Source organism: Crocodylus siamensis, chromosome 1, assembly GCF_052110815.1.
Source record: "Crocodylus siamensis isolate JL-2025a chromosome 1, ASM5211081v1, whole genome shotgun sequence".
NCBI classification, from domain to species: Eukaryota; Metazoa; Chordata; order Crocodylia; family Crocodylidae; genus Crocodylus; species Crocodylus siamensis.
Window position 1 is genome coordinate 232890498 of NC_143395.1, and position 22931 is coordinate 232913428.

General features: G+C 45.5%; 1 protein-coding gene across 4 annotated transcripts in view; it reads right to left on the reverse strand.

Moving 5' to 3' along the window:
- The window catches only part of MPZL1 (myelin protein zero like 1), a 53668-nt gene that overhangs the window by 5827 nt on the left and 24910 nt on the right, over positions 1-22931 (reverse strand). Inside the window, exons 4-5 of one of the 4 annotated variants that reach the window (XM_090058995.1) lie at positions 12378-12510; positions 9013-9118 (exon numbers count right to left, since the gene is read on the reverse strand). The exons of 1 other annotated variant lie outside the window; for it this stretch is intronic. In XM_090058995.1, the coding sequence (XP_089915121.1) occupies positions 9013-9118; positions 12378-12510 (239 nt within the window). Of the gene's footprint in view, positions 1-9012; positions 9119-10799; positions 10874-12377; positions 12511-22931 lie in introns of all 4 variants that reach the window. 2 more of the 4 variants (XM_090059004.1, XM_090059014.1) reach the window with 2 other exon arrangements.

Consider the following 22931-nt stretch of genomic DNA (forward strand, 5'->3'; position numbering starts at 1 on the left):
CCCCTGGTCCTGCCGGTGCCCCTCACTCCTGACCCACTGCCCCCTTGCCCTACCAGTGCCTCTCCCTCCCAACCTGCAGGCCCCTACTCCCCACAGGTGCCCCAGAGCCAGGGCCTGCAGCCCCTCTTTCCCCCTCCCCCCTCTCCAGCAGTGCCCAAGCCCTAGCTGCCGCTTGCAGGAGGTGGCAGCTGTGTGGCCAGAGTAGAGCATATAGAAGTGCAGAGCCCAGCTCCTGCCCCTCTGTCCACCCTCATCCCGTGGGTGGCACAGCCTGACCGGAGCTGTGGGAGGGAAGATGCAGGCTCCCTGCTGTAACCTTAGGGCTCCCTGTCTTTCTGCCCTCCCCCTCGGGGGCTCCATGGCCCAGCAGGCAGGACCTGGCACAGGAGGGAGTATCGCACAGCCACAGCTGGCAAGCTGAGGTGCCCCCTGCCCACCTGGCAGCAGCAGAGGCACAACTTGGTGCCGCTGCAGCTCATCTTGGCAGCCACAACTGTGCAGCACTCCATCCTGTGCTGGGTCCTACCTGCTGGGCTACGGAGGCAGCTCTTGCCTGGAGCTGGTCCAGTCCCATTGCAGCCCCACACCCCACTGTGGGCACTGAAATCTTGTGACCCCAACCACCAATGTTGCAACCCCAAATGGTGTCACAACCCACCATTTGGGAACCACTGATGCAAGCAATTACTCAAGATGGAGACAGATCTGGAGTGCTGCACTTCCTAATAAGGGGTATCTGAGAAACAAGCAAAAAGCTGCAAAAAGGTTTTAAGAAAAGGAAAGGGATATGCCTGCTTTGCAATGTTAGGACATTTCACACTTGGTCAGTTAGATGGAGGCTACTGAGTGGTCTCAGCAGTCTCTACATTCAGCAACACTAACAATCCTATGTCATCTGGAAAAGACAACTGATTTAATTTGTTTGTTCCTTCTGGAAAAATCTTGCATTGCTACAAAAGATCTGAAACCCAATAAATTCTAAATTTGTGGCTCAATAATATTTCCCCTTTCTCAGTTCCAGTTCACTTTTCAGCTTTCCCTCTCTCTCTCTGTCTGGATGCTACTTCACTTTATATTCCCAAACACCTCCTTCCCAGAAGAGCAGGTATACATTGGATAGAGCTGACTCAGATATCCCTACAATCTATCATCCGGACTAAACTGAAGCAAGGAGTGGGACAAAAGTCCACCCCTATGGAGCCACATTGCTTTTATGAAAAATAGCTCTTGCATGCAGCTGCTACCACTCAGCAATTTTTCCAACCACAACAGGAAAGGGCTCTTTCCAAATACTACAGCCCTCTGGTGGGGACTTCCAGTTAAACTCTCTCTGGTTCAAGTATTTGTCAAACTACATTAAAAAGCTCATACCAAATAAACAACAACAAAAAAGCAAGCAAAAAGAGGTAAGGGTGCTGGATGGACATGCGAGCTAAATAAAATGAAAATTTTAAATAAAAAATTACTGGGCAATAGCTATGACTTTGAAATTCTTGGCTATTAGCAGTGATGTGGTTCTGGTTCATAGCATCAATGCCAGGGATAATTACCACTTACAGTTCAAATGCAAAAAAGTGCCCTATACTTCCTGTACAAGTGCTTTAAATTGTGCCAAGTGAGCCTAGAACTCATTTTCAGAGCATTTGACAAACTCCTCTACTCCTCAGACATGCTTGAATTAACAAATGTAAAGATGACGAATAATACACAGACGCTTTGCAAGATTCCATCTAGTAGATTCACTATCACTGTATTTACTCACTCCCATCCCCCACCTCCCTTCTCCCAAATAAGATAAGCTCCTTGTTTTGGGAAGGCAAAATGAAGAAAAAGATTTTTTCCAGAATCTTAACCACCACAACACAGGCTCACCATGGCTGATGGCCACATGCAGCCCACTCCTTAGAACAACTCACCCTCTCCTTGCAGCTCTAGAGTTACAGGTTTTACTATGTCGCGACTGCTGTCAAGCCCTTGGAAGCCATTCCAGCATCCCCACTCCTCTAATCCAGTGCAGAAAGAAGTTTCCAGTTTAAATACACCCCCCTCAATTTTGGAGGGATAATTTTTTGGGAAGAAAGTGTGTATGTAAGTAAATATGGTTCAGATCATGCTGATAATCATGCATGAGTCTCTGGAAGGAGCCCCATCGTGATAATTAACACTGTTTTCCAATCTGCTGAGTAACTGATCAAGCACCATGTAGTTATTCCCAAGAAACAAATGCAATCATATCAGTAGATGCCACTGCAGAGGCTTTTATCATATGCTTCTAGGACCTTGCCAAGAAAGAACTAATGAAACAACTCTTTGTTCCACTGCAAAACACTCAGTTAATTTTGGGAGAATGGAGATAATGTATCAGAGATTTAAAAGCCAAACAACAGTCCTTATTAGAATATAGTTTGAAAACTGATGTGCCTACTAGGTGTTTGTACCTAGACTGCCATGCAATATTGTCTTTTAGTATGCAAAATACACACACATTCCTAAGCTTAAAGTAATCAAGCACAATGTTGAATTAGTCAATCTTTGTGACGGCAGTTTGCTCCGCAATCTGGCAAGGCAGAGGAAGGTAGCAAACAGTGACATAAGTCTATGGAGAAAGTTGGTCAATTCAAAGCTTTTAATGAACTCCAACAGGAGTCTTAATAGAAGGTTCACAGCTATCATCTTAAGTGCTAGATATGGCAGAATTGGCATTTCTCTTCATGATTCATTCTTAATCAAAAGAACAAATTGCACTGCCTCACATTAACCAAATATGCTTAAATAGCTTGCATTTCAAAAAGAACCTGGCAAAGGACGAGAACCTAAAGGGCCACTATTGTGCTAGAAAATTGTCAACAGAAAGCCAGGAATGTAAAATTGCTGAACTGACAGGGACACTAAAACTAAACTCAACATAACAAGCATCCTGGTGTTCTCTGTTTAAAATCCAAAGTTCTATGCTAAAAATTCCAAATTCTGATTTAAAAACCCTGAATCCACATTTTTCAAAAATTAAATTGAAATTCAACTACATATATTGGTTATCAGTTGAACACAATATTTTATTGATATACTTACCATTTTAAAGCAATTTGGAAGCCTACAAGTGCCTCAATCATTAAAATAAATTCAGAATACCTATAAATTTTGGTTGTTTTTAATCACAGAAAGTCAGAATTTCCCCTGCCCCCTTTGTTCACCACGACACTGGTCCAACTGCAGCTGTCCCTCCCACTGCTATGTGGTGTTGAGCAGCCCCGATATGCCAGTGCCCCACCCATGCCATTGCCCCTCATTTCCGACCCACCCGCCAGCCCTGCCAGTGCCCCTCACTCCCAACCCACAGCCCCCTGGCCCTGCCAGTGCTCTTCACTGCTCCCAACTCACAGCTCCCTGCACCCAGATCCCCAAGTGTGTGAGGAAGGAGATGGGTGTAAGGAAGAGGGTGGGTATGGGCACAGGTAATGCATGGGGGGGGTAGGAGTGGGCACAGGCAATGCCCCTCTCCCCCCAGATTTCTGTGTCCAGAGTGGGGTGCAGTATTGTACCCTTGCAGGACCAGAAGCCACCTCCAGGGTCCAGCAGGCTGGACTACCATGCTGTCACAGCTGCAGCAGCATGTTGTGCCCCACACTGCTGCCAGGTTGGCAAGGGATCCCTCACCTTGGCAGTCATAGCAGCACAGCACTCCCTCCCACTCACTGGACCACAGAGGCAGCTCCTGCCTGGAGCTAGTCCAGTTCAGCCACAGCCCTGTGCGGACACGTGTGCCGCCTGTCCTCTTGCTGCATCGCCACACATGTGGCACTGCCTACCCCCCGCTCCCTCCAGTCCCAACATACACTCCAAATAAACTAAGACTTCTGGAAATGTCTTAAAAATCTTTGTACAGGTCATTTGCGAATGTGCATGTTCTATTTAAAAGTTAATCACTAAAGTAATACCATCTGGTTTTGATCTACCAAGCCAAATTAAAGCTTGGGCATAAGCTATATCCCAGGGGTAAGGAGGTAAGTGTGGGTAAGTGTGCAGGCAACATGACACCACAAGTAGATTTTATAGTCAATGCTGCTTCTCTTTCACCAGAAGGGTTTGCAGATTTGAGATAAAGTAGCTGAGTACTCAAAGCTGGAAATTACCCACTGTGACAATATTGCAACAGCAACATTTGCTTTCAAATCTGTTAGAACTCAAGCCACCAAGCAGGTCAGTAAGAGTTAACATGGATCCTTGCACTGAAGATGACTGTACGGGTGGGAGAGAAGAGCAATGATTATTGTAAAACAGAAATCCCAGAAAAGGAAAATAAAGTCAAAAGCAGAGGCTACAAGATGTTCTTTCCCGACATGTTTGCTGAGAAAGAAAGGATGGTGACAGCAGACTTGAGTTATCCAATTCTCTAATAATTTGGAGAATCACACACACAGCTTAGAATGTATGGGTACCATTTGACAAGGCATCTATAACACAGTGGGCTAACCCGAGACATCTCTTCTACATAAGCCAGAATTAAACATTTATAGAGAACTTGTTCAGAAACTATCATTTATAAGCAGGTCTCATGGTCTAAAGTGAGATTGTGCAGTAGCTTAAAAATCTGCAATTGTGCAGCTATATTAAACTGCTCTGTAAATTGAGCAATAGTTTAAATACAGTAAAGCTTTGCTATCCAGGATGAGTGGGGTAAGGAGGGTGCCAGTTATCTAAAAATTCTGGTTACTGGAATTAACATGACAGCAGCGCAGAGTCATGGATGGCGGTGGTGACTTCTGCTGCGTGCAAATGCCTTCCCCACCCCATCCAGCCGGCCAGGCGACTCCTGTGCAGCCCACATAGGGGAGCCACTGCCCTTCCCACACACCCCCCGGCCCTGCTCAAGAAATACTTCACACGCATGCCAGAAGATAGCGTACTCCTGTTAGTAAAATGCCGATTAACACAGCTTTTACTGTAAAAAGAAAAAGTGAAAGAGGAGAGAGAAAATAAGAGAAATAAATGAGGTGCTGCCATAGATGAGTGGAACTGCACTGGCTTCTGAAAGTTAAAAATGACCATTTGAAGACACTCTAACCTTTCAGCTTCATAGATAACCTTCAAAATATCATCAGTTAGCAGGTTAAACCAATGCAGATTCTATCCAAATTTACTGACAGTCTGAAAACACTGCCTCTGAGATGATAACCGAAACAAATCAGTGACTCAAGTTTTATTTAATTTAAATAGTCATCATATATAAATTACTTTCAGGCTGGATGGGTACACACTTTTAAAAATTTATATTAAAAAATTCAAATTCAGCTTTTTTCTCTTTAAAATAAGCCTGTTCAAATTATATTTGCAACTATGACTGGTTTTAAGGACTACACTATTAAAATTGTAATAAAACACAACATAAAAAGACATGCTACTTAAATGAACCATTTGCAAATTGCAATGGGTTCAAGCAGTGGTAGCCAATCCCTGTGGCATAAGCACCACAAGTGACACAGGCAGCCTTTTTGTGTATGCAACAGGTCAGGGAAGGGAAGGAAGGGAAGGGACAGGCTACCCAGAAGCAAACTGGGAAAGACACAGAAAGCAGAGCATCAGATTAAGCAGGGATCATAGAGTATGGAGCAGAAAACAGGGCAGGAAATCAGGCTGAGAAAGGGGATCAGTGATAGATGGGCAGAACATGAGATTAATTTGTGGTACCCGTGCCAAAAAGGCTGGCCCCCACTGGGTTAAAATATGCTGCTTTTTAGATTCCAAACATAATGGAGGAGAAAACATTGATTTTTAGATCAACATAGGCATTATAAATATATTATAGTGTCATGTACTGCATTCAACATCTGTATTATTTCAGTTTTCAGAATGGGGCAAAGTGAATTTATATTTTTTCCAGGTGTAAATAGTTGAGTTTCGTGATGCAGATGGGCATTTGCTCTTAATTTGGTTTAATTTTAACTAAGCAGCCATAAAAAGGTTATGTTCTCATTTGGGCTAGCTCATTTTAAGCTGGAAAACCAATGGGAAGTTGAAAAAGCAGCAAAGACTGAAAAAGTTAAAATATATTAATAAAATCAAGTCAGAGGATATTTACTAATTATATAAGCATGAAGAACATTAGGCCAGATTCTCAAAGGTATTTAGGCACCCAGAACTGAAGATGTGTAATTTTGTACATCCTATTAAGTGTTTCAGTAGAGTAAATACCAAACTCCTATTTAAGTCAGTGCTCAGGCACTTTTGCAAGTACCACTGGAGCATCTCTCCATTTTTTACAAAGGTATTTAAGCACCATGGTAATCAGAAGCCATCCATCAGCTCACTAACTACAGTCAATACTTCTTTTTATTAAATTAAGTCAGTTTTAAATATAAAACATGCTTCAGTTAGTATTTTTTCTTATGCATCCTGTATATTTCAGGGAGCTTTAACTTTATTTAATATAAGCAACTGCTATTTTATTCATTTTAATGCAATTCCAGTTACAGCTTGGCATGAAAAAAAATTGTGAATGACATACTTCTTTTTTTTTTTTTTTTTTTAAAGAAAAGCAAGCATAAGAACCTAAATAAATGTATAAACTATGAACTGCTCAAATAGGCATATAGACAGTATCTCCTAACAACTAAAAAGAACATTAAAATTTACTGTGGGTGCTATATTTAGTTACAAATCAACATGTTGGCATGTTTATACTGATGAGAATGAACCTTTCTTCTGGAAAGGAAATAAAAAGTGCAAAGATTAAAAATCAGTTATTTACATCAATGTTTCTTGCTTGTTGATTGTAATTGTGATTCAAATCAAAGTAATGGGAGAGAAGGAAGTCAAACCAACCTAACTTCATTTTGGATCACTAAAAAGAAACAAGTGCCCATACCCCAAGACAGTGGACAATACTGAGGCAGGAGGCAAAGGAGCAGTTAGGTGCCATCAAGGTCTGCCAAAATCCTTTTTGCTTGCCCAGAGGTTCATCTCCACCCCAGTTCCCAAAGCCTCAACTGCCATGCTACACAACCAAAGTCACTTCCCACGCCTTCCTCTGTGCCTACAGCTCCCATGTTCTCTACCCATCTATCAAATCCTTTATTAAGCTTCCAAGGAAGAGCTCATAGTTCAGCTGTCAATGCTAGTCAGCAGCACACTGACTGTTTGAAATTGGATAGCAGTATTTTTGACTGTTTAGTTTATAAGAACTAATTGTATAGAAGGGGATCACGGGAAAAAATGCCATATAATTGCCAATTTTCTACTGCTTAATTTCAATCTAATAATCCACAAAACAGGAATATTTCCAAGAAAACAGTGTACTACAAGATGGTTGGACAGAGATAAGAAAGCACTTTCACTGGACCAGGAAGTAACACTGAAACAAAAGAAACTTACAAACAGATTCCAGCCATCAGATTTCTTCTCTGGAGTGCTGCTGGGCTTAAAATGCACTTCCTGCACATAGCTCTTACAGCACGTAAGTATAAACCAATCTTCAGCTTTTGGGCTTTTTTCTACACAGGGAACTTGACCAAAATAGCTACTGCAAAATAACTCCATCTCTAAATCCTTGTTCCAGAACAAGCTCTTTTTTTCTGATTAAAAATAATTCCACTCCATCCTTTTCTACTAGTTTCAACATGGCTGCTCTCATTTAAATCTCCTGGTAAACCCCATCTCAAACAGGCCAACAGCTGCATGATCCCTTGTCTACCTCCTTGCTCAGAGTAGCCCAAGAATATTTCCTTGAAATATTTCCTTTCAACCCTAGCCTAAAACAATAGTCATCATTTGATTTTCCTTTGTATGGAAATAATCCACTAAGTTCTGTTCAAAATCAAAAAATAGTTCTCCTGAACTACAAGTACACTGTCTTCCCAAGCACTCCTAAAACCTGTAAACAGGATGGCCAAAAGACATTACAGTTGGAATTTAGTCATTTGAAATATAGATCCACAAAGCCATCTAACTTTTCTTGTTTTATACCATCTACATTTATTAAATGCCTATTGGGAAGCTTAATTCGTACAGGCACAGACTTTGTCTTCATTTGGCTCTACAGTGCTCAGTGTACTCTCTGCACTAACTACAGAAGTCCTCTCCTTCAGTATCTTTAAGGTGTTCATACACTTCCATTATTATTGGCCTAATTTCTTCCACTGGCTCATAAACATACCACTACATGTTCCAGCACTGATACCTTGGATATTCCTTAAGGACACCACGTTACACAGAATCCCAGCTTAAAGTGCCCATTGTCTATCCAAGTCCCTTCCCCTCAGCTCATTAAGGAAACCTCCATTTCCTGTGGGATGGTTGGCCAAGACAGTGATAGCTTCTTCCTTCAATTGTTCTGTGAAACTAAACAAGTTCAAAGGTTTTAGAAGAAGCAATGAAATGTAATTGTTATCAGCTCACAAAGCTAATGGTAGCCTACTGTGGCAAAGGAGACTTCAGAAGCCAAAAGCATGCACACAGGGCCTGACCATCACCCTCAACTTCTTCCACTATGCTGACTCCCTTTCAAGCACAAGGGCACATCTACACTAAGGAAGACCATGTTTTTCTCTCAGAAGGAAAAAAAATCTAGCAAAGACTGGACAACTTCGTATGCAACTCACATTGTCATGGTAAGCCCTGTAGCTTACGCTTTAATGCATGTCAGCAAGTCAAGGCAAAACTATAAGCTGTGCCTTATTTTCACTTTAAAAGTCACCTTATTAGTTATCGTGCTGCATAAGAGGTAAGAACTACTTCCTTGCCCAGATAAGACAAGGGGAAGCTAACTGCCAAAATGAATCCTTCCCCTCTTATGAAAAACTCTTAGCTGAAGCTCCTTGTGTGTGAAGCTCCCCAGCTTCAGCTTCCAGCGAGCAGACAATCTTACCTCCCATGTAGCTCAAATGCAGCAGAACATACAGTAAGCTTATCCACCTCTCCCACCCACCTCCATCTGCTCCACAGCACAGGCACGGTCTCTCCCATGTCCTGGGAGGACACAACTTTGGAGAGTTCAGAAAGCAGCAGGATGCCGTTTACCTGGTGTGATCTGGTGGGCACGCTGTTTACCAGACACCCCATGTCAGAGGGTGACTTCCGTGGAGCCTGCTTAACCGGTGACATCAAGCTCTCAGAGGTACTGCAGCTGACGAGGTGGCAGAGCAGAGTTTGCAGGACAACATTCAAAAGACAAACAAAAAAAAGGAACAAAAACAAAAGCAAGTGATGGCAAGATGAAGCGGCAGGTTATGCCAAAGTAAATGTGATCATAATGGGTACACTGGGACCAACTTACATTCTCTCTCTTTGTCCAGTCACTATGCACTTCTCCACACACACACAGCCCTCTATGGAAAGGTAAGCAGCAACTCTACCAGGGGCTAGCAGCTTCCCTAAGTACTGTCTTCTCTACTACTCTTCCCCACCATCCACGGTAAGCATACTAAGCCACCAGGAAGCAAGACTTCTTCCTTGATGACTCAGATTTAAGGTAACATACCAGTGACATGCTATACCCAAGCTGAACAGCACAACCCTTAGCACACAGAAACAGGGTACTATTACTACAACTAGAGACAGGACTATCAGCTCTACCACACCACGCAGGCAACTGCATGATGTCTCCAAACTAGTTATCTTATATTAATTATCTTCCAGACCAATTCAGTCCCTCACTCACTAGAAGCTGGTGTCTGTAGTGGTCACCATAACAGTCAATAGCAGTAGATGGGCTGTCAGAGTTTAGAGCCCACTGGATTTACAGTAGAACGGAGCCATCATTTTCATGAGCAAATCATGAAATTGGAGGAAACTTTAATATTAGCTCAGTTCAGTTTGACTTTCAATTTTCTCCTTTCTGTCTGCATACAAGAGAGAAAAGAAGACACCTCTCTAGAAATCTTATATTTCCCCTCCCCCTCCTCTTTTTAAACCCAGGAGAAGTGGCCCTTCAGATTTTTGAGACAACCCTCCCCCTCTCAGCAACTTATTTTCAATCCTCTGCCATGCATACTCTTCTTATCTACATACATGCACTAAAGAAAAAGACTAATAATTTTCCCTTACTATCCGGTAACTAAGCATCCTCATCTCACCATACACCTCTCCATAAAGAATGCACACAGCCAATGATAAACATGTGAGTAACGATACTGACATTGAACAGAATGCCTTTCACAAGCCAACCTTTTTGTTTATCCAGGGGCTAAGTAAACTTTCAGAGACCTGGTCTCTCAAATATTTAACAGGCAATAATTAAAAGGGAAGTGTTGATGGGACACCTACCAGTGAGGGGCTTCCACTGTTACTGGGACTGCGCCAGAGCAGCCCTTTGGGCAATTAAAATGCAACAGCAGTGATTTCCTTGGATTCATTCAAAGTATTCCTACAAGTCTGTATCGTACCTACAGGTTACAATGCAATTTTAAGAAGCTTGTGCACAGAGAGACTATGGTGATGGGTACTTCAGAAAAACAAGGTTACTGTCATGTAAGCAAAACAGGCATTGGAGTTTGGCTTTATTTCTACAGGAAGAGTCTGAATTTTTTTGAGTTCTAGTCCATGCACTGGTGAGTTCTCTACTGGAAGAGATCAGTGGGACACAGTTTGGGATACGCAGCATTCCCGCCCTGATTAGACATGAGACAATGAACCCAAAGCGCTTAATGAAATGCATCACCCCTCCTTGCCATTCTACGTAACAGATTCCAGCACAAGTTACAATGGAGTTATGTTAGCACAGAGCTAGCTGGTTAGTCAGCAAGGGAAGAGGAAATGTGTACACATACACACGGGTATTAAACAGCAACCACCAATGAATTAGTTACCATGGTGTCTAGTGGGACTGGAAGAGGAGACCCAGCCCTGTTACATTCCCAATCTGGCGTCTATATCAGGATCTCTGAAAAGAGAGGAAGATAAGCAGGATCCAATCCCAGCATACCAAGGCAGAAAGGAAAAAAAAACAAAAACAAAAAAACACCAAAGTCAGTAAGAACAGAGATTGTGTCACTGCCATGCAGGGGTGCCAGATACCACCCAAGTGCCCCGCCCCACTTCAGCCCAAGACAGAATCATTATCTAAATACAAGTGCATCATACCACCACACACCAAGTTAGTTTCATTTAGAAACAAGTCTGCAAGTCTGTGGCATAGATGCGAACAGTAACCACAGCACATCCAGCCTTCCCCTACTTCCTTTTAATCAGTATGGCATGCAGTGGTAAAATAGTCACTGAAAGCAGCATTAAATTCAAAGATTATTTTGCTGGAAGGAAGCCTAGAGTGGTTAAAACTATTGGAAGAACTTACAGTGCATGGATACTACCAACCCAGCCCTGGCACCACGCTGTGCATTGTTCAGCCAGAAACAATGGAGAGCAGATCACTCATGAGCAAGGCATCTGGACCCTGGTACGAGAGCCTTTGCCTGTCAGTGCATGCTTCCTTTAGGTATTATTGTAAGAACACATGCAGAAAGGGAAGCAAGGCTTTCCACACTGAACTCGGAGCATACACACCTGCCTTCACTTCATTCAGTCTTACCCACTTTCTCTAAGCTCTCCAGCTGGGAACAGGACAGAGTAGGGAAAAGTTCCATTTAGAGACACCCAGAAAGGTTCCCTTAGGGAAGGGAAGTTTCTTTTATTGTCTAGGTAAATCACATAAGTGCAAGAAACAGGAAAGAATGTGTGGAGGTTGGGATAAAGAAGTATAAAACCTGCTGCATTCAGTTTTGGTGCATGCAGCTTTGCATTCATTGCATCTTGGAGAGTCGGAGGGGAGGGAGTGAGAGCTTGTATTCCCACAACCCTGCTTAAAGCTTTGATACTGTCCCCTCAAGCAGAGAGGTGTTTTTTTTAATCAAGTTTATTTGGTTTTTTTACATCTCAAGTGGAAATGAAGATAGGGAAGCCACAGCATGAATAGAGAGAGATTTTTTCTTCCTTAAGTTGAACAGTGTGCTGATAAATGGGGGTAGATACTACTTCCACAGTGCACTGGAAACCAGAAGCCCACAGATACTCTCTCAGCAGACCAATTTATTGGAAACGCATGCAATCCATGGCCCTTTTTGGAGCAATGGGGGAGATTTCCTATGGTCACGAAACTATGATTTGGGGACAATAGAAGTTAAATAACTTTAATAGGAGTTGCATGTGCATCTAAGGATAGATTTGTCCTTTCAAGCGTAGTATAGAGCTGGACAACAATGATCAGGCACAAGAGTGGACATGAATCCCAGCTATAAACTCAGTCCTCCACTTGATCCTGAAAGCCTATTTGGGAGGTTGCAATAGCCAAATCCTAAAGATCCGGCTGGAATGAGTCCTGCCCCATCTCAACCCCTTTGGTCCTCTTTGTCCTTCCCACTACACACTGAGGAAGAGAGAAGAGTTCTTACCCAGAATAACGCTTTTTAGAGTTCTTCTTTCTGACGATGATACACGCAATAAGAGAGATGAGCAAAACAACACCTACAACTGCAGCAACGGCTACCCCTGCCACCATCATCATCGGGAACACAGTCAAGCTGTCTGGGGAGAAAGGGAAGAACACAACATTCAAATCACCTTCATTCTCTAGTTCAGAAGAGTCAGTGAGAACCATAACTCTTCCCCCCGCCACTAAGTTTGGAGCAGAAGGCAGTCCTACAGAATCACTAGCACAAGGCATGAATGGAACAGCAAGCAGAGGACAGTCCTATGAGCACAAGGCATGCATTTTTGTTTTCATAGAGCATATTCAAAACTGATTTAATTAAGCTAAGGATTTTGACCCGGAAGTCAAGGAGCAAAGAAGGTAAGAGACTGACAACCTTAACTCTCATAGGACGTGTCCACATATTCAGGCACATGCGCTTGCAGCAGCTCCAATAGAAGCAGTGCAAATTTGAGCCAGGGCTTTTTGCCTTAGCACACGTGCCCAGACATGCACTTGGGTGTGGTGCAAGTTGTGCCACTTGGGGCAAAATAACCCTGCCTGGCTCCTCCTGGATCTGCAGCCAAGGGCCAGCACCTGTGCTAGCCCCAACAGTGTAAAAAGCTGTCCTGTCCTGGCCCCAAAAGGCTGCCCTGGCAAGTTGCTCATGGCTACTCAGTCTCATGTGCTTCTGGGACCCAGCCAATCTGTACCCAGGGACACTACCCCATGTGCCAGCTGGACTGCTGAAGCAGCTCAGAGTTCGCTGCACCCTCTACCCACTGCAGCAGTCTGGCAGTGGGGGCTGCTACACGGCTGTGACCTGCTGTGCACCTGTCAGACCCAGATAGGGACTGCACAGCCAGTTGATGCACCTGCCCCTCTGGGCCAGCCGCCAGCAGGCTGTGGCTGCAGAGTTGGCTCTTGTGCGGCACTACTGCCATGTGTGCACCCTGCCCGGCCATCTGGGCAGCTATCGCCCGTAAGATGTTCCCAGTGTGGTGGCCTGCTTTGAACTGTCAAAGCACGTCCTCCTGTCCAAGTGGCCAAGAGGTCAGCCACCTCCAGCTGGGTCCAAGGTACCAGCTCTGAGCCAGATCCTCTGCCTGGGCCTTGCCACCTGCCTCCCTAGCAGGAATTCTGGTGATCTCTATTTGAAAACTGAAAAAATACCTGATAAAAATATCCCAAAGTCACTCTGTTAAATACCCCAAAATCCAAGTTCCTATATATTGATATATATGGGGGGGGGGGGAGAGAGAGAGAGATTGATTTATATCTATAGATACATATAAATCTAGAGAGAAACTGCGAGATCAGTTGGGCCATGTTTTATTGATATATCTACAGTGTCAAAGCAATTTGCAAGCCTACCAGTGTCTCTATCATCATAATAAAATGAATTCTAAATACCTATATGCTTTGCTGTTTGCCTTTGGTTTTCTTACCATAGAGCAGTTAGAGCTCCCCCTGACCCCTTCACTAAACAGGATGTGGGGACAGCGGCCCCTGCAGCCACAGCTCCTGCCAGCAGGTCCCATCCCATCTGGCAGCTGGGAACACAGGGTATGCACGCTGGGGGAATGTGGGATTTGCAGAAGGGTGGTGGGAAGAAGGGGTGGGGAATGTGGAGGGATGGGGGGGGTCCATGGCATGTGTGGGTGGATCATGGGGAGACTGTGGGGAAGGCTGCACAGGATGGGTGGGTCCCCTGCCCCCCACATGGCACAGCACCCCCACACAGCTCAGACTTTCCCACAGGGGCCACATAGCCAGTACACCCCTGCTTGCTCCCCCAGCCACCCAGATCAGTGAACCATGGCAGCTGCTACTGCCAGGAGTGCAGGGCTTTTTCTTTTATTTTTTCGCTATTTTTTTTTTTATTGCCATGATGCTGGGGCCAGGTAAGGCAGCAATGGGGGACAGGTGAGGGGTGGGGCAGGCAAGGGTCTCTCCATGATCCCTTCCTCCAGGCCCCCTCCCCACTTATCAGCACAGAGCCCAGGTCCAGCTCCCTGCATGGGCAGGCAGCATGCTTCAGCGACTGAGGGTCAACCATAGAGATGCTCTCGCCGGCTACCGAAGTGTCTCTGTGGAGAACCCGAGCCTCCGTTTGCTTCAGGGCATGGTCCTGGACCGTACCCTGCCCCACTTTTTTCCCCCGGGGTATTTTTTGACCCCTGCATATCCAGGGGTCTGATTTCGCCCCTGAACTGCAAATCTGCAGCATGGAGAACATTTTTTGATTCCCACACGTGCCTCCTGCAGCATCTCAAAGGGCTTTGAGATGCTGCAAAAGGCACACGCACGTTCGTCTGAACACACCCGTAGTGTTTTACTTTGCTCTCAAGCAAAGCAATACACCTTCCAGTGAATTCAATTTAAAAAGAAAAAAAAAAGGGACAGGTACATTTGAGGGCAGAGTTGAATTTAGCCTACACTGATCTACAAGTGAAAAGCACTGTACAGGAGCTACTATTCAGGTGGCATGCACCCAGTTCAGTTATCATTGATGAGTCTACAAACAGAAATATTAAGATTACCTTAAAGCTTTTATTCATGCTTCCTACACCTTCAAATATAATCACTATCCATTACTGTAAGGTCATTGTCTCTATTCTTAAGCAGGGATATTCTGTAAGTACTATTCCAGTAAACTGAAGAGGCAAGTGAGTTCTCTGCACAGCTTCCCACTATCCACTGTTCATAATCTACCCTTTGCTTTCAATTTATTTGCAAAAAGAGCTTCTTTTTTCCCCAGGGGGGTGGGGGGAAGAAAAAAAAAACAAGAAACAAGAAAACACACCCCAAGGGCTTATAATGGAGGTCTAAAAATGTTATTAATGTATAGCTCTGCTGTTCAGAAGAGGTTTTCTCCTCAACATTTAATATGTAAAGCCTCCAACATAAAACATTATAAATGAATGCAAGACACTCCAGGGTTGCACCTCTATGATGCATAACTACACCAGTGCTACCAGTGCCAAGGACACTTGACCTAGCAAGGTTTTCAGTAGGCAAAGCATTCCCATCATACATTCTGTTTAAGTGCTCATGGTTCACCATACCCTCACACAGGCAAAAACCACATGGTTTTCAGCTTGCCATGCCTAGCCTGAGTGTGCGGTACACCTTTTTGGAGCTGGCACACCACAGTTACATAACGGCATATATTCAAATCCTGTTCATTTTGGTTTTCTACCCACTTTCAACAGCAGTGCTGCAGGAGAAACTACCTACTCCCAAGCCCTCCCAATGGGTATGCCATCCTTCTAGCAGAGGAAACGTTGATGGTCATCAGCTCCTTTAGCATGCAATTTCTTTTTTGTTTCTTGTTTTGCCACAAAAACAAAAGTATTTACGACATTTTTTCCCTCCAGTGAATGGAGCCATCTAGGGCCTTCCGTAACTTCCATCTCCTATGGAAAGGAACCCCAAAAGATGCATCACCACTTCAAGGGCAAAATGGAAACAGTGAGAAACTAGTGAGTGCATTAGCTTCACGGGAGTCTAATAGACATCACACTCATAACGCAATTAATGCATTAATTATGTTATATAGTAGAACAACAAAACAAGAAGCTCGTTAAGTTCTCTGGAATTTTTTTGGCTGTTCCCCATTGTGCCATCAATTGAAGGTGCGGCTCAGTAAAGCTCCACCACACTGCCAGCCTCATGCAGGACTATCAGTCTGCCAACATATGGAGAACCTGTCAGATGATGCTGCACACTGCCAAGTTTAAAGAGCCCCATCGAAGGCATGATATCAGGGACTAGTCCCCAATACCATACTTCCCATGGCATCCTTTGAACATCTGGATAGGCAGGGAGTCCAGCATCAAGGACACAGTCCCACCACCTGTCATGCAAGAGTGGGTGTATGATAAATTTTATCCAAGATCCTCAATATTGTGTGTCCTGCCTGCTGGGGGAAGGGGGGTGGGGAATAAATAATAAATAAAAATCCCAGAAGGCTGAGTTACAGTGACTGAAGCTGGCTCCTGATTGAAGCTGGTTCTCATAATCCTGCCCTTCCAGAAAGCAGAGCATTAAAAATCAATAAATAACTAACCAAACACAATGAACACCAACCACTATATTTTTGATTAAGTAACCTGTATCAAAATTCCTAATTTTTTGTACCGTCATTCTTCAATTTCTTTCATATTAACAAAAGGTTGACATTTAAGGGGGTTTTTTGAAACCAAAACAGACTTTAAGAAGCTACAGATAGCAAGCTACACTAGATGCAAACAGTTACAACACGTGAGTGAACTTAACATGAACATCTTAGTTTAAGGGGCAACAAGTTAAATGTATTATTAAAGTCTTCTGCAGGTTCATTACTACGTCTAATCTCTTTTGGGAGTGATATTTATGCAAACAAAGGATTATGCGCTTCTTCAACATAGGGCTTTCCATGCTTGACAAATTATTGGTTCAGCTGCCATAGAATAGTCCAATCAATGTATTTCAAATCTGATTACACTGTATTGTATAAAATTGACAATAAATTAGTAAATTAATCATTTTAATTCAAACTAACATTCCAATAGATACTAAGATCTTCTATTCATATTAAAAAATTATTCCTAATTTCTCTTAAATCTACTACCATAACAGTCTGTTCCTATAACCAAGCTTTCAACAGTGGTAATTTTCTTTGAGCTTCTTAGTTAAGAGGAAAAAGCTTGAATTGGCTTTACGAAGAAAAAACAAGCCAACAAGGATTTTAAACAGTCTGACATGCCATATCCAGATTGCTCAACACCGTCTTTTCATGCCAAGCAAAATTCTTGCTGTAAGCAGTTCCCTTTTTGTAAGTAGGGCATGGCTAAACCAACATAGGGAGATCAAACTTTTGCTCTCAGTTACTCATTAACTTCATATTTTCTCCAAAAAGCTGTTGCTAAGCTTGCTATTGAAACACAAGTATATATTTTCCTCATTCCGGGAACTGACTTAGGATAAGTGCTTTAAGGGGGATGACATAGTAGGGGACCTACAGATCGGTAGCCATCTGGGGGACAGTGATCACCTAAAAATACAATTCAGCATAAGGCGTCGAGTGGGTAAGGTAACTAGTAGGGTGAACGTGCTGGACTTTAGGAAAGCTGATTTCAGTGAACTCAGGTGATTAGTGAAGGACGCACTACAGAGTAGTAGTTTGAAATGATGGGAGCCCAAGAAGGGTGGCTGTGCCTTAAGGAAACTATCCTTCGAGCACAAAGCGAGACGATCCCCGTGAGAGGTAAAAGAGGGAAAGGGGCCAGGAGGCTTCCCTGCCTGACCAGAGAAATCCAGGGCAGACTAAGGGCCAAAAGGGGAGCACATAAAAAGTGGAAACAGGGAGAGATCACCAAAGAGGAATATACCTCTTCTGCTCGTGCTTGTAGGGAGGCAGTTAGACAGGCCAAAGCTACGATGGAGCTGAGGATGGCAACCCAAGTAAAAGACAATAAGAAATTGTTTTTTAGATATATAGGGAGTAAAAGGAAGGCCCAGGAAGGAATAGGACCTCTGCTAAATGGGCAGAAACAATTGGTGACGGACAGAGGGGACAAGGCTGAACTCCTCAACGAGTTCTTCGCCTCAGTGTTCCTAAGCGAGAGGCATGACAAGTCTCTCACTGGGAGTGTAGGGAGGCAGCAGCAAGGCACCAGACTTCCATGCATGGACCCTGAGGTGGTGCAGGGTCACTTGGAAGAACTGGATGCCTTTAAGTCGGCAGGCCCGGATGAGCTCCATCCGAGGGTACTGAAGGCACTGGCCAACATCATTGCAGAGCCACTGGCGGGAATATTTGAACGCTTGTGGCGCACGGGTCAAGTCCCGGAGGACTGGAAAAGGGCCAGTGTGGTTCCCATTTTCAAGAAGGGGAGGAAGGAGGACCCGGGCAACTATAGGCCAGTTAGTCTCACCTCCATCCTTGGCAAAGTCTTTGAAAAAATTATCAAGGCTCACATTTGTGAGAGCCCGGCAGGACAAATTATGCTGAGGGGAAACCAGCATGGGTTCGTGGCAGGCAGATCGTGCCTGACCAATCTAGTCTCTTTTTATGACCAGGTCACAAAACGCCTCGACGCAGGAGGAGGAGTGGATGTCGTATACTTGGACTTCAGGAAGGCCTTTGATACGGTATCCCACCCCATACTGGTGAACAAGTTAAGGGGCTGTGACTTGGATGACTGCACAGTCCGGTGGGTGGAGAATTGGCTGGAGGGTCGCACCCAGAGAGTCGTGGTGGATGGGTCGGTTTCGACTTGGAAGGGTGTGGGCAGTGGGGTCCCGCAGGGCTCGGTCCTTGGACCGATACTCTTTAATATCTTCATCAGCGACTTGGATGAGGGAGTGAAATGTACTCTGTCCAAATTTGCAGATGACACTAAGCTATGGGGCGAAGTGGACACGCCGGAGGGCAGGGAGCAGCTGCAAGCAGACCTGGACAGGTTAGACAAGTGGGCAGAAAACAACAGAATGCAGTTCAACAAGGAGAAATGCAAAGTGCTGCATCTAGGGAGGAAAAATGTCCAGCACACCTACAGCCTAGGAAATGACCTGCTGGGTGGCACAGAGGTGGAGAGGGATCTTGGAGTCCTAGTGGACTCCAAGATGAACATGAGTCGGCAGTGTGACGAAACCATCAGAAAAGCCAATGGCACTTTATCGTGCATCAGCAGATGCATGACAAATAGGTCCAAGGAGGTGATACTTCCCCTCTATCGGGCGCTGGTCAGACCGCAGCTGGAGTACTGCGTGCAATTCTGGGCGCCGCACTTCACGAAGGATGCGGATAACCTGGAGAGGGTCCAGAGAAGGGCCACTCGTATGGTTAAGGGCCTGCAGGCCAAGCCCTACGAGGAGAGATTAGAGAAACTGGACCTTTTCAGCCTCCGCAAGAGAAGGTTGAGAGGCGACCTGGTGGCTGCCTATAAGTTCATCAGGGGGGCACAGAAGGGAATTGGTGAGTATTTATTCACCAAGGCCCCCCCGGGGGTTACAAGAAATAATGGCCACAAGCTAGAAGAGAGCAGATTTAGATTGGATATTAGGAGGAACTTCTTCACAGTTCGAGTGGCCAAGGTCTGGAACAGGCTCCCAAGGGAGGTGGTGCTCTCCCCTACCCTGGGGGTCTTCAAGCGAAGGCTGGATGTGTATCTAGCTGGGGTAATGTAGGCCCAGCACTCTTTCCTGCTTATGCAGGGGGTCGGACTCGATGATCTATTGAGGTCCCTTCCGACCCTAGTATCTATGAATCTATAAGAAAGTCAAAATAATCAAGTTGTCAGTAATAGTCTGCTATTTATCAGTTCCAACTGATTCAAAAGTACATTTTTTCCACTCAGTTTACCATTTGTGACAAAACAGCTTAAGATAGACACCCAACCACCCTATTGTTCTGTGACACCTGTATTCTAGTTCTCTTTCCAGATTTCATGGTTTGCCTAGAGTTAATGCGCCATGCATCTTCTAGAAGGTGGGGGGCAGAGTTTGTATATCAGGGGCCAGCTCTTGGTCTGTCTCCTGTGCAGATGATTCAGCCTTAAGGACTACAGTTGTCTTTTCTAGTTTCTGACAGGTAGTCAAATCTGTCCTGCAAGGCTCACATGAAGCATCCAGTGACTGTGTGGAAGCATAGGTCAAAGTTGTCATTTTAATTCAAAGGGAGTCGTCCTTCCAAAGGATGCTGTGGTTAAAACAGAATACAAATTGTGTTTTCAGTCAGCCTCTTGCCATCCACTGAGAAAAGCTCTCTCTCAAATTCTTGGGAGAGTTTACTTCTGCTTTGTCTCCAGAAAATATGAGCTCTTTGAAGGACCCAGTGATCTCTTCATCAGTTCATCCTAGATTAACCTTTGGTCAGCATCTTGCCCTTACAACTTACACCCAGGAGAGGACCCCGAGTATTCTCCCCAGCCTCAATTCCCACACTACTCTTTCTCTAGTTAGCCGCTGTGGGACTCTGCAATGTTCAGTATGAAGCTCACAGAGAACAATCAAGGAGCTCTGCATACATCAGGATTGTCCAACTGGCAGTTCGCAAGGGGTTCATGTGCAGCCCCTAGGCTCCTACCCAACTCCCACCCCACTACCACTTGAATTGCTGCTGCAGCCAGAGCCTTTCTACTCCTCCTCCCTCCCTCAGCTTTTGCTTCCTGCTCCTGCCCCAGGGGACAGGGCAGCGCAGCCCACAACAAGGTGCAGCAAGGGAGTGGAGGCAGGACCACCCACGCAAGATGTAGTGGTAATGGGGAGAAGTCACCCACAGCACAATGCAGTGCGGGCCTGGGAGAGCCCCAAATAGTTGAGGACTCACTAGTGTGAACCATGGACCCCCAAGCTGAACAGCCATAGCATATCTAACTGGAAGTATTCACTACAGAGTGACACGAAGTTACTTAACTGTTCCAAGCTGCTGAATTAACATTAAATACTACTAAACTTCACATCTGTTTAAAGTTCCCAATTGTTTCTTATTTCAGTTGCACTGAGTATTAGCTAGACATACAACAGGGGCAGGCATTTATTTTGGCTGAAGGGCCACTTAGTGAGTTTTGGGGACCTGTCAAGGGCCATATCCATCTCTCTCCTCTGTCTCCCCCTCTTCTGTCACTACCTCCCCTCCCACCTCTTCTCTTTCCCCCACTCACTCCTCTTCTCTCTCCTAGCCCTCTCCTCTTTCCTCTCCTTCTTCCTCTTGTCACTCCTCTTCTATCCTTCTCTCCCCCTCCTCCCTTTCTCCCCTCTTCTGTTTCCTCTATCTCACTCTTCTCTCTTCTCTTCCCTCTCTCCTCTGCCCTCCCTCACTCCCTTTCTTCTCTTCCCTCTCTCCTCCATCCCTCTGCATCTGGAGTCCTGAACCTACCAGCAGTCTTCCACAGCCTGCACACTGTAGTGGAAGCTCTGTCCAGTCCACAGCTGATACCACTGCATTATAGACTGATGCTACTGAGTGGAAGCAATCCCGCCTGCCCACCTGGCACCACACAGCAGTAGCTGCCAGCTGCCCACAAGCCAAATCCAATGAGTCAACAAGTTGGCAGTCATCCACCTGCAGGCCAGACTGAATCTGTTCGCAGTCCGGATCCAGCCCGTGGGCCATATTTTGCCACCCCAGCATACAACATGGTTCACCAGTGGATGACTACTCTAGTCACCAGCTTTAAACTTTTAGCAAATACTTTGACACAAGATCAAAATACATGTATTAGCAAGGAGAAAGAGCCAGACAAAAGTCACTTTTTTAATCAGTTACGTTATCTCAGGTGACAACCACCTTTGTTTAGAAGTAAAAATTTAAAAGGTTTTTCAGCCTTTAAAGGGCCTTACAAACTAAGTCAGACACTTAAAGGCTGAAAGTGCTTCTTGTTACTTTAAAGTTTTATTAGGACAACTAGAGGTGTACTGATACATCTGTTGCATATAGGATCAGCACAGATAAAAGTGCTGATATATCTGTTGCATTATGGGCTTTCTTGGTCATTGTGGCCAATAATGCTTACCAATAATTATGCCTTCTGACCAGGGCTCTGGACACCTGGGTTCACTCTCCCCCACAGGACCGGGGCCACTGGAAGCTTGGATTTCATCAGGAAATGGTGGATTTCCCCTTGCAGGCGGACAGCATTCTAGCTTGCAAGGATCCGGCTTCGGGCTGCTGGGAACAGGACACAGGGGGCCCACGTGCATGGGCATGGCTACATGCATGCATGTGGCCAGGAATACAGCCAGGAAGTGTGGAAAGCATACTGGCTATATTCCTGGTAAGTCCTGCAGGTAAGTCTATGTAGGTGAAGGGGTATGGGAGAGAGGAGGGGGGCAGCAAACTGAAGCCCCCACAGCGAGGGAGGGGGTGGGACAGGGGGCACTGCCCAGCCAGGGAAATGCACAGGATCCGGGGCTGGAGCAGAACAGAGCCATTGGTGGCTCGTCCAGGGGGCGCGGGGGCTCCCAGCTGCTGTGCGCACCCCCCCCGGGGAAGCATGGGGGGAAAAGGAGGATGTGCCCCACCATATTTGTGGACGGGGTGGATGCAGGCTGCTTGCTGTGGGTTCAGGGGTCTCTGCTCTGCTGCCTTTCCCTCGGAAGCCCTACGCTGGCGGTGCATCCCCCGCCTGCCTGCCTGGCAGCAGCATGGGCAGTGAGTTGTACCTCCCGCTGCTGGGCAGGCAGAGGATACACAGCCGGCATGGGGCTTCTGGGGAAAAAGCAGCAGAGCTGAGAGCCCCAAGCCCACATCCGCCCTTGCCCGGCTCAGTTCTGCTCCGGCCGTGGCACAGCAGGGGAGGGAAGGGAGTTGTAGAGCAGGGAGGGGAGGCAGGCATGTGTGTCACCCTACCCTCAACCCAGCCAGGTCCTGCCCTTCCTGGGCCCAGGTCCATTCAGTTTCCCCCATGGGGCATAGAGGCTTGCCCTGCCCCTGGCAGCAGCAGCACCAGGAGGGGAAAGGGCTCTTTCCCCTACTGGAATTTAGCTCCTAGGACATGGGCCCTGGCTGCAGGGGTAGGAGTAGCCTAGTTTCCTGGGACCTGGAACA